A 15,464-nucleotide genomic window follows, 5' to 3' on the forward strand; every position below is an offset into this window, starting at 1 on the left:
ATATTGTGGTACAGAGGAGAGTGTACCAGCAAGCTCATTGGATGGCCCTGATTCCATGCCCAGTTCTGTGTCTCAGTCTCATCGTCTGCAAAGTGAGCGGGTAGAGACTAGCTCTAGGGTCCACTCCAACTCTGCTATTTCATGTTATCCATTATGAGTTCCTCTCTGAGATGAGCATTCTTCGATGGAAAACTCCATGTGTCTTGAGGTTTCCAGTGAGAATTTATTTATACAATTCTACCTTTTAAAAACTCTCCTTTTATCCCTCACTGAACTTTCTTCAGCAATAAAGAGGTCTCATGAATTTTGATAATTTGGCGCATCAGTAAAGAGTGTATTTCATTAATACATTAACCTCCATTGCCATCACACTTTACCATTTTGTCCCCCAAAAGAAAGGCTACTTTTGGGAAGCAACCCATAAGGTGTGATAGGTGTTATGGCCAGGAAAGAACTTACTATGTGTTTGCTGCTTAAACATATGGAAATAATGTAGCTCATGTGAACAAAATATTCTGAACTCTCTCTATATAATTATGCCCAAGTTATAGACACACATTTATAAAACCACAACCCTAAAATAAAAGTTAAAGGTTTGAGAAGTGGGAAGGACTATTTTCCAGTAGCAGGCACAGTGGCTTTCTCAGCAGCCAGGCGGAGAGAGAATGTAGAGACCGGGGGCCAGGCTGAGCCCCACAGCCCAGCCCTCAGTGTTGATTCTCCCAGGAAAGACCTGAAGGAACTGCTGACATTTCTCTTAAAAGAATCAATGAATCTTTGTTGCCTTCTGCTTGTTCATTTGACCTTATTTTGTTTTGAAACAGAGAAGGAAAGAAAGAATGAAACTAGTGGGGTGGGGTGTGGGGTAGGCAGAAGGAACAGAGAAGATGTCCGTGCTGTGGAGCCCACAGACAAGATCACAGGCCACTGATCGTTTCGGGGATGTTATTGTTTGCTTGCTGTAGTGTTATTTGTTCCTGCTTCCCATTTGAGATTCTCGCCCTGATGTAATAAGTCACCATCTTCCCAGCCATCATCCCTGTATTGACAAGCAAATGTCACCCACGTTTGATTGACATCCTTTGCTCCTGAATGCAAAAGTATGATTTACGAATCTATTCTACTTGTTCATTTAAAGCTGTTCTTGTGTGTCTTATATATTTGTTGGTGGGATAACTTGCCTAATATCTACACTGGGGCGCTTTCCGTTAATATTATGAATCCAGGCTTTTCCTTCTCCTGCTCTTTCACTGCAAATGGGGCCCTTTCTCATATTTTTCCTATTTTCCCCATCCCCTATCCTACACGCAGGAAATGTGCTATAGAGCTTATGTCTTTCCCTATCTTAGGAAAAGGTCTTGCCCCCCAGTACTTTTGTAAACACTGCTTGCTTTATCTTAAGACTTTTGAAGGCATTTTGACAAGTGATTATTTCTCATGCATGTAGCGCCTTTAAGTAATGCAACTTCAAATCCAATGCCAGTATCTCCTGGGCTGCTAGAATTGTAAGCCTGTGAGTAGAGTACATGCGTATATGTTCACCATTTGCAGCATTTGTAAAAAGAACCCCCCCCCCTTTATGTGGGCATGTTCATTTAAAGTCATTGAGAAATGTCCTTTGGCTTTTCAACACACCTTACTGTTCTCTGGTAACATCTTATTTCATTTTAGAAGGCTGGTAAGGAAAACTGAAGGTTAAAAAAAAATCACATCTACTGTCTGGAATATTCTAAAGGGCCGTGCTTCTGCTAAAAGTGGCATTTTGAAAAGCACCTTGAAGCACTGATTGTGGGTGAGCCAGTAGAGAAATATTGTCAACCAAGCCACCCGCCTTTCAACCTTCACCTCCACCCTTCAACTGGGGCTGCTGGCTGTGGGGGAATAAGGGACTTAGGTGTGACCCGTGAGTTCTGAAGGCTACTGCACATCTGTCTCCCTCCCCCCAGGCATGTCCAGCGAGAGCGCTGCCATCGCCTGGGTTCAGCAAGGGAGTATTCAGGATCTCACTGTTCATCCATGTGCAGAGAGGGGAAAAAAAAGAGAGGCCGAAAAAAAAAAAATCCCACATTGTCAGAGTAATGCCAAACTCGCTCTGAGTGGGATGAGCAGAGCAGATGCTGCTATGAGATGCCAAAGCGGCTCCCCTTCCTCTGTGCCTTGGGTGCCTATAAATTGCTCCGGCGCGCGTTTGTCAGCCTCCTCTTCTCCTGGCAGGTGGTACCCAGGCAGAATTCTGCGTTCAGTCTCTCTCGCGCTCCGCTCCCGGCCGTGAGGCGCTCGCCGCTGCTCGCTAGCTCCTCCGCTCCAGCCCGGAGCCTCGCCGAGCCGACCGTGCCCGCCGCCGCCGCTCCGCGCGCCCGGGGGGCGCCTGGCCCCAGCTCGCGCGGCCCGCGCGGGTCTCCGGGGGTGCGCCTCGGTTAGAGTTGCGGTGGTTGCAAAGGAGGAAACAACCAAACAAACGAGGCAGGGGAAGGGCGAACAGAGCGAGCGAAAGAAGAGAAGGAGGAGGCAGAAAAAGGCAACTTCAGACGGAAAGTTGGTGCGAACTGGCGCAGTCTGCAAAAACGGAAAAGTCGATGCAGGCAGCGGCGGCATAAAAGTGTGAGCGCCCGGCGAGCGCGAGAGGCGGCGGCTGGCTCTGCCCTCCGGGTGGCCGCGCCGGCGGCAGCCACAGGTGCGAAGGGGCTCGCAGGAGGCGAGAGGGCGCCCTGCGCACCCCTCCCCCCGCCCCCACCCCAGCCCCGGACTTCGGCTCAAGTCACTTGGCGTCCGAACTCCCTCCCCAGCCGCAGCCTCAGCGGGGGGAGCAGGAGCAGGCGAGGAGCGGCCGGCGCGCCCGCCCAGGGGAGTTGGGGTTCGCAGGGGGTTGTTTTCGGCTCTGAGGAGGTCCCCGCCCAACCTTCAAAATTTTGTCCAAAAGCAGACAAGAGGATCGCCCCGCGCTGAGCCGGCTGGTGGGCAGCAGGAGGCGCCTGATCGCCGCCGGGGCGCTGGGGGTGGTGATGGTGCTGCTGCTGGTCATCCTCATCCCGGTGCTGGTGAGCTCGGCCGGCACGTCGGCGCACTACGAGATGCTGGGCACCTGCCGCATGGTCTGCGACCCCTACGGGGGCACCAAGGCGCCCAGCACGGCCGCCACGCCGGACCGCGGCCTCATGCAGTCCCTGCCCACCTTCATCCAGGGCCCCAAAGGCGAGGCCGGCAGGCCCGGGAAGGCGGGCCCGCGTGGGCCTCCCGGTGAGCCCGGGCCGCCGGGCCCCGTGGGCCCCCCGGGCGAGAAGGGCGAGCCCGGCCGCCAAGGCCTGCCGGGCCCGCCCGGGGCGCCCGGCCTGAACGCGGCTGGGGCCATCAGCGCCGCCACCTACAGCACGGTGCCCAAGATCGCCTTCTACGCCGGCCTCAAGCGGCAGCACGAAGGCTACGAGGTGCTCAAGTTCGACGACGTGGTCACCAACCTCGGTAACCACTACGATCCCACCACGGGCAAGTTCACCTGCTCCATCCCGGGCATCTACTTCTTCACCTACCACGTCCTGATGCGCGGAGGGGACGGCACCAGCATGTGGGCTGATCTCTGCAAAAACAACCAGGTGAGTGCGGGCGGCGGCGGGGAGGGCGGGGAGGGAGCGCGGGAAGGTGCGGGCGAGAGGGAGGAGACCCCGGAAATGGGGGTGGGAGCCCGCGGAGGAAGGGCGCGGCAGCCCGGCTCCCGGGAGCGGCGCGAGGGGGGACGCTGTTCCACCTTGGAGAGGCGGGGGTCGTACGCCAAAGAGGGCGCCCGCCGGCCTGGAGAGGGCGGTCCCCGAGTGTAGGACCTTCACTCGGGGCCCGCGAGAGTGAGCGCGACCCTCAAGGGGCGGGAAACCCGAGCTCGGGCCCCTGGACAGCTTGTGCGCGGGGAGTCCCGGAGCAGGAAGCGCCCCCGGCTGTGGGGTCCTCAGCAGCGTAGGATAGCTCTCAGGCTTTGCCGGGAATGGGAGGGCTGGGGGGTGGGGTGGGGGGCGTCCCGAATGGGCGTGCCACGGTGACAAACCCGGGGAAGAAAGACAGGGGCCCGAGGGAGAAAGAAGGAGCCCGGAGGATCGGGTCCAAGCGGGGCGCGTCCAGGGCCGAAGCGGGACCGTGGGACCGGCGGTCGCAAGCCCCTGCGGCGTCCCAGACGGGGAAACTCACATATCGTCAAATTCAAGACGCAAACTCCAGTTTAGTTTTGGCCGCAGGAGAAGGGGGAGAGGTAGTGAGTGCTGATAACAAAAAGAATAGTTGCGAGTCCTGGGTTTATGCCCTAAAACAGCCCCAAACACAGAACCCCAACTCGCCTGGCTGGAGTAGGAGGGCGCACAGGCAGGCGGCCGAGCCCAGCCCCGGGGCTCTGGGCCTCAGTGCCAGGGTGACGGGCTTTCCAAGCCCTGCCTTGTAGCTCACGGCGGTGGCCTCGGCCTTGACTGTGCAATAGCCTCAGATGAGCCCTCGGCCACGGCCACGGCCACGAGGACTTGCTCTCCTGAGCTGGTCGGCGCTGCCAAAACGGCCACGGCTCTGCAGTTTTATGCTGGGGCCACTTTACCGTTTGCTTGAGAAATTCGCGGTCACTGCAAAACCGAAGTGCGTCTAATCCACAAGAGGAAAATAATATTTGTAACTACCTAAAAGTGTAATCAGATCCACTGCACGCGCTGAATCAGCAGCCCCCTTGGGGCGAGGCCTTGCAGCCTGCAGCCTGGGCTGAGTTTTTGGCTTTACCTCTGCTCATTGGGTGACACAAGGAATGGCCCGCGCCCCTGCCGTGGCCAACTTTGACTTTACAAGGGCTATCCGGCTTCATATCTCTCGCCCCTGGAATTCAGACCTTTTAAGCTATAACCCAGGTTTCTATAAGCACCGTTAAAGCAGAATTTCTAATTCTGACACCTAATTCAATGTCAGAATTCTTTCAAAAGTGTAAGACAAATATCCTACATGTTTAAGAGAGAGAAAGGGCAAAAGATTCTGTCCCTCCCCCTTCCTGCGTCCCCACTGTTCTAAAGGAATTTAGAAGTCAATGGCTTAAGGGACATTCTGTTCTATCTCAGGACAGGTAGAACAAAAAGAGGAGAAATGGCCACCAGGAGGCACTGACAGGGTTGTTTATTATAGTTATTATGCACGAAAATAATATTAAGATAAATAAAAATTATTCACAAAGCAGTGGGATAGTTGTAGGTAAATGGCTAAAAAGAGGAGGACTCACTGTGCACCCTAGAGCAATTGTGTCACCCTTACAGAATGGTCTAGGAACAACCCCTCAGTAGGCAGCAATGAGGCACCCATTTATTTACAAATTGGTTCTCTTCTGACTCAAAGGTTAGGTCTGGAAAATACTATCAAGCTGCAGAGCTTGTGTGTAGAGGTATTAGTTAAACTGGAATAAGATTCAAGTTTTATCAGCCAATGTATAAAAACGCTCACATCTTTAAATATCTGAAAATTTCAGTTGCATGAAAAACCAGGGAACCAGTTAAATTAATTTAAATGTTGATATCTAGACTGCTGAGCCCAGGTATGTTGCACCGATTCCAAGAAAACCATTCCATATATGTGTTCTATGGGCATTTTGTTTTTAAAATTAGTTTATTTTGGAGTGTAAGAAGCTCCTTGGTATAATCCTAGCATGTGGATTCTATGAGGATCAGGAAAAAAAATAAGGCAAAATAGCTGACCTTGTATGTGTAATGCTTTCCATTGGCATGATTAAGCTGCTACTTTTGCAAAGGGTGTGCAACAAGTAATTCAGAAAAATAAATATAGTAGCAAACAATATATTTTCGAGTTCACCATGGACTATTTTCGAAAATGGTTGTTACAGTATTACTGTTAAGGAATTTAATCTCTAGAATAGAACTAGTTTGTCAAGTCTGATCTGCAGGAAGTTGCAAATGAGAAATCTTATAAAATCTGTTTTTCATTAATATTAAATAAATACTTTATCCTTGATTCTCAATTATGCTCTCCTCCGATCACTTTTTTGAATGGCGGTTTCCACTCTGAGCTGACCTAATTTGTTTTCATAAAACAGAAGCTCAGAGATCCATGTCAGCGTAATGTTCTGTGGATTAAGTGGATTTGAGAAGCACAAAAATTAAACTAAAAATGCAGTTCACTCTAGGATAGAGGGATGCCTCTGAACTGTAACCATATGAGAACCATTTTATTTATGCTTTGTGTTGAATGCAGGATCACAGATGGAAACATCAAAGACCAGTAAATTAACCTGATGTGCCACTTAACCTTTTGTTTATGATTCCACAGAAGTACAATGAAAATGAAATTATGAGAACATCAGTAGCAATTAATTAAATTAGCAAATGTTACCATAAATATTGTCTCTAATGATAAGCCTTCACTAATAAGATAATGCTAAAACTATACAACCTATTACGTAGTCACAAACATACCAGTAAAAGGACCACGGTTTTCATATTCCCCATGAAACCATCAACCTAAATTTAATCTCACCATTTGTTGAGAGCCCATGACAGTGCATATTAAAGGTAAAAGTTGGACTCAAATAGCTTTACATAGAGACAGGAAATATTTTTAATATGTTTGCCTACTTTTAGCAGAAAACCTGAAGAAAAAATATTGCTATTTGAATACAATCACTATAATAATCCACTGTAATAAAAACTAAAACTGGCTCAAGATTAGAACTATAAAACAATTAAAGACCAATTTTTACTCTAAGAATTTATTAGTTATGGCACCAGTGAACATGAGATATATTGGAAACAATGAATAGTTTGTGGGTTGATATTCATTTATTAGCGAGATTAATGAAATGTCAAATTAATTATCTTTTTAGGGGCTGTGAAACATGCACTAAAGATCAAGCAGAATCTAAATAGTTAACTTATAATATGAAAAGATTTTAGAGCACATTTAGGTAGAAATGGGTATATCAGGCTAAAGAAAGGATGCATCATATTCCCAGAGAAAATGCTGAAATCAGTGTACATTTAGACACCTGAAAATAGCCTCCAGGGTGGATGCATTACTTTCCTCAATAGTTTGATGGCTTAGAGGAAGAATTGCTGGAAGTCGCTGAGCTGGATACTAGAACATGAAATTTGAAGTCCCATTATACCTCTAGAGTATACTCAGGTGAGCAGACATACTAAAGTCATGCATATCACACTGGAGTATGGCAGTGCTTTAATTGAGAAAGTCTTATGGTACAGTATAGGTTCAAATCTTAGAGAATCACTTTCATTACAAAGCAGTCACACTGGCTTTATCCAACAAAGGAGGTGAAAACTGAAAGGGTAACCTCCCAGTCTATGGGATCACACTAATGCATTTGCAGATTTTTGTGGTTACACCTACTGAATAAAAATGGAAACATTTACATGGGTTTGTGATTATACCCTATAGAATAAAAACTGCAGTGTGTATATATTTAAGATTATTGTCTCTAAAACAAGTGATTTTGATGAGTCCTGGTTCCCAAATGCATTCATATAGAAAACAATTTTAAAGCACAATATCTGTAGAACATATACTAAATACCTAAAGCACTAAATAAAATGTGTGTCTGGTTATTAATAATAGCTGAGAAGTATATTATGGATTGATAATTAATTAATATATTACAAATATGGCTAACTACTAGTTTCTATTTTAATTTTTCTCACCCATTAAAAATCCACACATTAAAAAAATCAGGTCATAATAGCACTATCCTCCTTGTAGATTTCTTTTTCCTGGGAATTAATGACTAGGTGAAATTAATGAATCAAAGCCTTCGACTCCTACAAACTTATGATTAATTCCTAGGAAATATTATGACATTAAATTATATTATTACTTAATGATCAAAACAGATCACCTCACTAAATTGGTGTATACATTTGAGTCAGTGCTTCTAACCATAATTGCATGGTATATGGCTTTCATTATATTAGTGTCAGCAGTGTTAAGCAACTGTAAATCCTTTAAGCTCTTTTCTCCTTTTGCTATACGATATCCAGAAAGAAATTTTAAAAATACTACTCAAATTACTTTACAAGTTCAGCAGTGTCAAAGAGCCTTCTCCTTTTTTAACATTTCAGCACTAATGTGAGAACATACCACATGAAAATTTAATTTGAAAGCCTATCATTTCAGTTTTGAAAGAAATGCATGGAAATTCTTGACTTATGTCTCATTTCTCTCATTTTGCCAAGTGATAAAATCCAGCATATTGTACCCCAAGTCATGCATTATTACACAGTGTAGATTTACAAAACCACTAAATCACTGGCTATGTTATTCAGGGAAATATCATTAGAGTGGAATGAAACAAGCCACAAAGTAGAAGATGTTTTACTGAAATAAATCAAATACAAGTCTGCCTACTGAAAAATTTTTTTCCAAGCCAGAATCAAAATATAGCTAAATGAATATGAAGCCTAATTTGAGTTGAGGATGTGACAGAATGTCCATATTACTTGATGTGATAGGCAATTTGACTGTTTGCAAGTGTCTATCAGCTCACTAATGAGATTACAGGCTCCACATGAGTGGATTATAAGTAACCTCTGTCCTCAAAGGAAACCACACATTTAGAATCACCTAGATATAAAGGGGTATTCAATGAGATCATTTGAAAATTCTAGAAATTTTAAGAGACCTCAAATCATGGAAATTTAGTTCCTCTTGTAACTTTTAGATATGTTGAAATTAAATAATTGATTTCAGTGCACACATCACAATTAAGTGATAAAAAGGCATAAATAGAAAAAAAGAACTTTGAAAACCTGAGTGATATAACAAGATGCTTAAATGAGTTAAGCTTCTGGTAAAAGGGGCTTTACTTGAATTAGATTTTGAAAGCCCCAAATCAAAAAGCTTTCTTCCTTTTTTTCTTCCTATATAGTAGAGTTAGAGTGGTGGTATTTCTCTGAGTCTTCACCTACTGTGGGTCTGAATTTTCTAATAAACATGAGAACTAACTGAAGTTTGGATTGAACTTCTATACTCATAAACAGCTAGTTAGAATATTACTATTTGGTTTAACTTAAAATGCAAAAAAATACCATTATTTCCATTTCAGGAAGTGATTGGGCATAGAGAGTCAAGGAATTAGAAAAAGTAGTGATTTAGGAAGAGAATAGATTCGTATGCATTGTTTACAACATATAATAAGAAAAGAGCACTATTTTTTCTCCTTTCCATTCCTCCTTTACAAAGACTTAGTTGAAACTGTTACAAAGACATCCTCGTAAAGCTCCGAGGCCAAGGTGGACTTTCTCACACTAAATTCTGTGCCATGGCAGCAAGTGTGCTTGTGATGCTGAGTGAACAGCAAAAAAGAAAACTTGAGAATGCTCTTCGACAAATTCTAATTCTTGTCTGTTTCACGTAGGTGCGGGCTAGTGCTATTGCCCAAGATGCTGATCAGAATTACGACTACGCCAGTAACAGTGTGGTTCTCCATTTGGAGCCAGGAGATGAAGTCTACATCAAATTAGATGGCGGGAAAGCCCATGGAGGAAACAACAATAAATACAGCACATTTTCTGGATTTATCATTTATGCTGACTGATAACACAGAAACTAAGCTTCTTAGTCTGAGTTTGGACACTGGATTCGTATGGCTAACGTCAGTGAATCAAGGATCCCAGGGGATGCCAGTTGCGGGGCACCTCAGTTGTGTATATGTGGGGAATTCAAATGCTACCTGACTCACATCTGTATACTCAGAAACATGATGTAAAAAAATATTAAAGGCAAGATAAGCAGATGTGTGATTCTCTACCGCCAAAGCAAATACTCCTTATTGTTAGTGTCCGTGTGAATGAAGTCCTCTATAGATCACAAATTTTTATAGAAAAATCTAAGACACTGAATTATTTCTTCAATATATATGATCCTTTGGTGTACTGTGATCTTGCTGCTTTTATCCATGTCAGCTTTGGTTCTTGTGAGTTTATCTGCTTATTATGATACCTGGAGTCCATTCCTAGGGTGGGGAAGAATGATTTTACCCTGCAGGAGAATGTCTGATTGAAATAATGCTGCTTGTCCCCAAAGAAATCGTTTGCCTTGTACTCTTGTTAACTTTAGAGCTAGACCTGGGAATGATTCAACTTCAAGCCTTAACCTGGAATTTTCTGGATTTGAGGGAATTCCCAAGCATATGATCACTTTCACATTTTCTTTTTCATATGAATTTTCTTTTCTCTTTTTTCTGGTGATAGTCTTTAAAAATAGAGGTTGAAATTGTATCATAGGATTACCCTCTCAGTGTGAAAATGTGTAATTATGTATGGTATTTAGAAAATCCCCTATGTGTCCATTTTGTCAGTGGAATGCGTTTAGATTTACTCAGAAAGTCAGAGAAATTTATTCTTTGGTCTTAAATCAGACTGAGGCTTTTGCCTTCTTTGGAACAAAAGATTATTCATAACCCAATGCACAAAGGTTTAATTTGAGCTAATGCATGCGTCACCAAGGGGACACTAAGTAAGGCCTTCAAACAGTTACTACAAGTTGTGGCCTGAGGTTATTTCAAGATGAACAATTTCACATATAAACAATATGACAACAAAGTGTATATATTTTATACAAATACCTGCTACATATATATGTGTGTATATATATATGTTAGATGAAATATAATATATAAATGGCTTCAGACCATAGGCACAGTGGCTGTATAGCTTCAAAAATTTAATTAAAAAAAAACATGCATAAATTATTTGACATTTTGGATTGAAATATATTTTGGATGACAAAAATATATGGAATAGCAAAATAATTTAAATGACTTCTAAGAGTTACCCAGAAAATTAAATTTCAGGAGGTTACAATGCCCTATACATCACATGTCTGTAGATTAAGCCTATGGCTTCTTGATTACCATATGCCAATCAATACTTTCACTGCATTCTGTGGCAGACTGTTACTATTAGGACTGCAGAAACAAAGTGGCTCTCCTTTGCCATGTTTATGAATTATATGCATTTGAATTATCAATTTTTTTCTCTTTTCTCAGGTGGATTGTGGCTGACAGTAAAGTAGATTTTGCGAGTAGTGCAAATCCTTTCTCTCTGGTTAAAATACACTGCCAAAAGCCATCTCTTTAATCTAAAACAAAGATTAAAAATGCACGTTGATATATCCTATCAGACAACTTCCACTATTACAATGAAAAATCTGTTCCCCTCTTAGTTGTCTTTGAAGACTTTTTGACAAGTAGATTTCAAAAACAGAGATTTAAAAATCTGCTTGTTTTTTAGGACGAAGGACATTTGCATTTTTTCATTTAAAGGAATTAGTTTGTTCTCCTGGCTCGTTCCTCTTGGGTACTTTCTGTTCTAATACACAGAAAGCTTGATCATCTTTGATCCACAGAAATATCTTTTATTTAGCAAACCTCAACTTTCCAAACGAGTTATGCATGGTGTTCCCATCTGAAGGTGCTTGGTTTAAATGCCTTGGTCTGAGCAACTGTCATGATTTATATGATTAAAAACACTTAGCCCATTCCTCAAGAATAATGACTCATTCTATTTGGGATTTCTAATATGTAAGATAAGGAGTTGTAATGGATTTTATTTCCATTTAACAATATATATTTATCAAAGAGGAATTGGCAGAAAGGATTTGGAGAATTTTTTTTAGATAACAAATACCATAGTAAAGATTCAACCAAAAGATTAATTTATAAACAGCATTGCACATCAGCTAAGAGTTTTAACTAAGAGTTTTTAAAAAGGTGTTATTTACACAAAACTTCAGGGCTGGGTATCTTTTAAAGAGTAGGCTCCAGAATCAGACTGTCATTTCTAATAGATCTGACCTTTCCTTCACATAAATAAGCATTATCTTTTCTGTTGAGGCCCAAGGAAAAAAAATAAAAGGTAAAGGAAATAAAGGGACTATATATAAGGCAAACATTTCTTTTTATTTGCATTATATATTATTAATGAATTAAATTGTGGCCTTTGTTATTATAAATGTAATGATTCATTAAACTATATTATGTAATATATTTTGACTTCTACGATTGAATTTTTATAATTCAGTACCATGTTATATGTTCATGCCCCTTATGCAAATTTTCCAAAACACAACAAAATTAACAGCAAAAATGGACACCAGAAATCCACAGGCAACAATACTGATTTATTATAAGTATATACAGATAGGTGGACAGCAGATAATTAACCCTCCACACTATTTTTTACCATTGTGAATTGGCAATTGTATTATAGTAGCCTTTGGTAAAAAAAAGTCTCAAAATTTAACTTCCCTTGCTGCAGAAGCTATTTTAAAGTGCCATATTATTCATTAAGCATTAATTAAAGAACAGCAGGTTAATTAGTAGGATCATCAATATTACAAGAAACATTAGATTGCTCCAGAAGGGGGTAATTTAACTAGAAACACTTTAAATTTTCTCAAGTAGTACAGCTGATAGATTAAGAAAACAAAACAAAACAAATTAGGGGATATAGACTGTAGATCATTGTTTGGAAATAGGTACTTCTGTAGTTATATTGTTAAGGCAAAACAGTAGGGCTCAATTAGGCTCAGTAAATCCCTAAAGGTGCAGATGTAATAGTCGGCCAGTTTCTGAGAAGACAAAACTCTTCTAAATCTCATAAAAAGGAAATGATTTTTCATTAGTCCTACGTAGCTCTGATTAATATCTCACAGTGGGTTTGAAATCACTGAATGTTCTCTGCAAGCTCTATACTCAACGTGTGAATTCATAAACAACCATCCTATTTGAAAGTTAGCCATTGCTTAGGGTTCTCTATTAGTATCTTATCAAGTACGTTCTCAGTTATACCTCTAAGCAACATTTTCGGAACAATGTTGGTAAGTATATGAGAATAGCCATGACCTCCATATTTCACGAGCCGATGCTTCGTGTGTATGTCATGTGCCATCAGAATTCGATCTTCATAGCCTTCATCCACCAGAAGACGCACCCTGTGAAAAACGTTAACTCATTATATGGCATTTGTCTCACATTTAACATTTTCAGGTGCTTTAAACTTTTTACTCATAAACCTATTGTGCTTGTCGTAAAGATATCGCCTTCCACTGTGGCATGTGTACTGGGAGACCCTTAATAAATGTTGCGTGGTGATGATAAAGATTTTGCTGCACCCTAGTAGGAACATGATCTTTATTCCATGCACTCAGAGGTTTCTAGCCTGTGATACTTATGACAACGCCTGGCAATACTGCATTAAAGATAGCCTTCAGCAGGATATGCCAGTTTGAATGAATGGCCAATTCAGCATTTCACTAAATAACTTTGTTTTGGATTTGCACCCAGCTCTCAACTCGGAGATACCTCTCTTAGTGGGCCCATTTTTCAGATCTCATTCTCTCTCCTTTTTTCTAGCAAATAAAATCAATGACTATTTGTGGTTTAAACAGGGAAACAGAAGGAATCTTCATACAAGTAAAACATTCTGAGACTAAAATCAGTGAGTTTGAAAGAGAAGGGCAAATGATAAGCTAGATAGTCTTTTTTTTTTTTTTGCTGAGGAAGATTCGCCATGAGCGAACGTCTGTTGACACTCTTCCTCCTTTTGCCTGAGGAAGAGCTGCCCTGAGCTAACATCCGTGCCAGTCTTCCTCTATTTTGTATGTGGGTCGCTGCTATAGCATGGCTGCTGACAAGTGGTGTAGGTCTGCGCCTGAGAACCAAAGCTGGGCTGCTGAAGTGGAGTGTGCCGAACTTAACCACTAGGCCATGGGGCCGGCCCCTAGATAAAAGGTCAGCAGTGGTCCCTGTGTATTTTGAGCATTTGTCCCTTTGAAGTCTATGAGAATTTTGACTTAGTAGTCTTAGAGCATTGGATTAAATTGACCAAATAAAAATTTACTCTGTCTTCTTCCCATTTCAACAAGATTGCTATAAATAATGAGCTGTTCCTTTAAATTTATAGTCAGTTGACTAAAGAACACCTTCCTGGCTACTGTCTAAGCATCTAATCCTCTCTGCTTCGTTAAATGCTATAATCTGTGGTGTGAGTCACCTCCTGACAGCCACCATCTGTATGTGTCTGGACTCTGGACAGTGTCTGTCGTGACTTCCATGGGTCTCTGAAGGCAGGAGATGCAACTTGGAGACAATGGCTCTTCTCTGGCATTTTCTATATAGTCTTGTCAGTCTTCAGATTCCCAAATGGGTCTAGATGCATCGACGGATAGCACCTTCCTCCAAGGGCTAATTATTTGAATGGTATCCTTTTCATTTTGACAGCATTTCTTGGCGTTCCGGTGCATGAGTCATATTTAATAATTAGTCCAGTAAGCAAAATGTGGGGTACTGCACAAAAAAACTCAAGCACAAAGCCCTGCCCTCTGAGAATATACATTTTAAAATAAATTATAATCGAAGGCTAGATCTTGTGTTTACAGGTCAAAGGAAGGCAAATGCCACAGAAGAAAAGCCAACCTGGGCATTTTGTCTAGAAATCTGCATTCACGTCACATGTACCCCATGTGTGTCCTCTAAGAAGATGGAATGCTATTTGTGTCACCATGGTTATCTGCCTCTTTACAATTTGTATAACATCTTGGGGGGCCGGCCCGTGGCCTAGTGGTTAAGTTCGGCACATTCCGCTTCAGGTTTGGTTCCTGGGCGCAGACCTACACCGCTCATTGGCGGCCATGCTGTGGCAGCGACTCACGTACAAAATAAAAGAAGACTGGCACAGATGTTAGCTCAGGGCGAATCTTCCTCAGCAAAAAAAAAAAAAAAAAAAAAAAAATTGTATAATGTCCAAAAGTTCTGATCTGAAGTTGCTTTTGGAACAAACTCTCTTTAAGGGAATTATCTAAGAGAGTTATATAGTCATTTATAAAAAAAAGAGGAAGATTTGACAGAATGCATATACAATGCTGAAGCTTAGTGTGACAAACCTTGATCCACAACTGAAAAGGAGAATCCTGTTACAGAAAATTTTAGGGTACACTTTCGCCCTTATATGTTCTGAGCATTTCCCAAAGTTTTTGTCTCTTTTCCTTGCATGAGAAAAAAATATCTTATTACTACAGAGGCATATCATATGGATAAACAAATCCCTGTAAGAGGCCTTGTGTCATCCCTGAAACACAAAGTTATTGAATTGTGACATAGTAAGGAAAGAATGTAATGGATAAGATGCTCATTTGAAAATGGGAACCCTTAGAACTCATTAAGTCAAGAATCTGGAGACTAGTTATCTCTTAAGAAAGATAATGCCGTGGCTCTGGAAACATAATTATATCCTGACTACCAAGAAAACTGCCAGTCACTCCTAAAATAAGAGATCGTCTCTCATGCTGTGCCATTGTATGGAAGAACAGTAGTTCCAGAGATGCCGCCAGAAGGAAGGAGCCACTACAGAGGAGAAGACAAAAAATGACAGTAATTATAGAAATACAAATGAGTTAGTGTTTTGCAAACAAATATTAGAGAGAGACTACAAAGTGTG

General features: G+C 42.0%; 2 protein-coding genes across 3 annotated transcripts in view; one reads left to right on the forward strand and one right to left on the reverse strand.

Moving 5' to 3' along the window:
• Window positions 1-2,852: 2,852 nt before the first annotated feature.
• C1QL3 (complement C1q like 3) lies at window positions 2,853-12,011 on the forward strand. The gene is made up of 2 exons (XM_004425334.3): window positions 2,853-3,590; window positions 9,383-12,011. The coding sequence occupies exons 1-2, from the start codon at window positions 3,003-3,005 to the stop codon at window positions 9,560-9,562; spliced, it is 768 nt and encodes a 255-aa protein (XP_004425391.1). The 5' UTR covers window positions 2,853-3,002; the 3' UTR covers window positions 9,563-12,011.
• A 115-nt stretch (window positions 12,012-12,126) lies between these two features.
• Window positions 12,127-15,464, reverse strand: part of PTER (phosphotriesterase related) — a 62,560-nt gene continuing 59,222 nt past the window's right edge. For both annotated transcript variants that reach the window (XM_004425335.3, XM_087420788.1), the window contains exon 5: window positions 12,127-12,960. In XM_004425335.3, the coding sequence (XP_004425392.1) occupies window positions 12,750-12,960 (211 nt within the window). In that variant the 3' untranslated portion in view covers window positions 12,127-12,749. The remainder of the gene's footprint in view (window positions 12,961-15,464) is intronic.

The sequence above is a fragment of the Ceratotherium simum genome, chromosome 32 (genome assembly GCF_057802395.1).
Source record: "Ceratotherium simum simum isolate JZ-2026a chromosome 32, ASM5780239v1, whole genome shotgun sequence".
NCBI classification, from domain to species: domain Eukaryota; kingdom Metazoa; phylum Chordata; class Mammalia; order Perissodactyla; family Rhinocerotidae; genus Ceratotherium; species Ceratotherium simum.

What these genes read in the sequence shown, in the direction of transcription:
- C1QL3 (XM_004425334.3), top strand. Translation starts at nt 3,003, where the DNA reads ATGGTGCTGCTGCTGGTCATCCTCATCCCGGTGCTGGTGAGCTCGGCC. An exon ending in ATCTCTGCAAAAACAACCAG is followed by an intron (nt 3,591 to 9,382) that starts GTGAGTGCGGGC and finishes TGTTTCACGTAG; the next exon opens with GTGCGGGCTAGTGCTATTGC.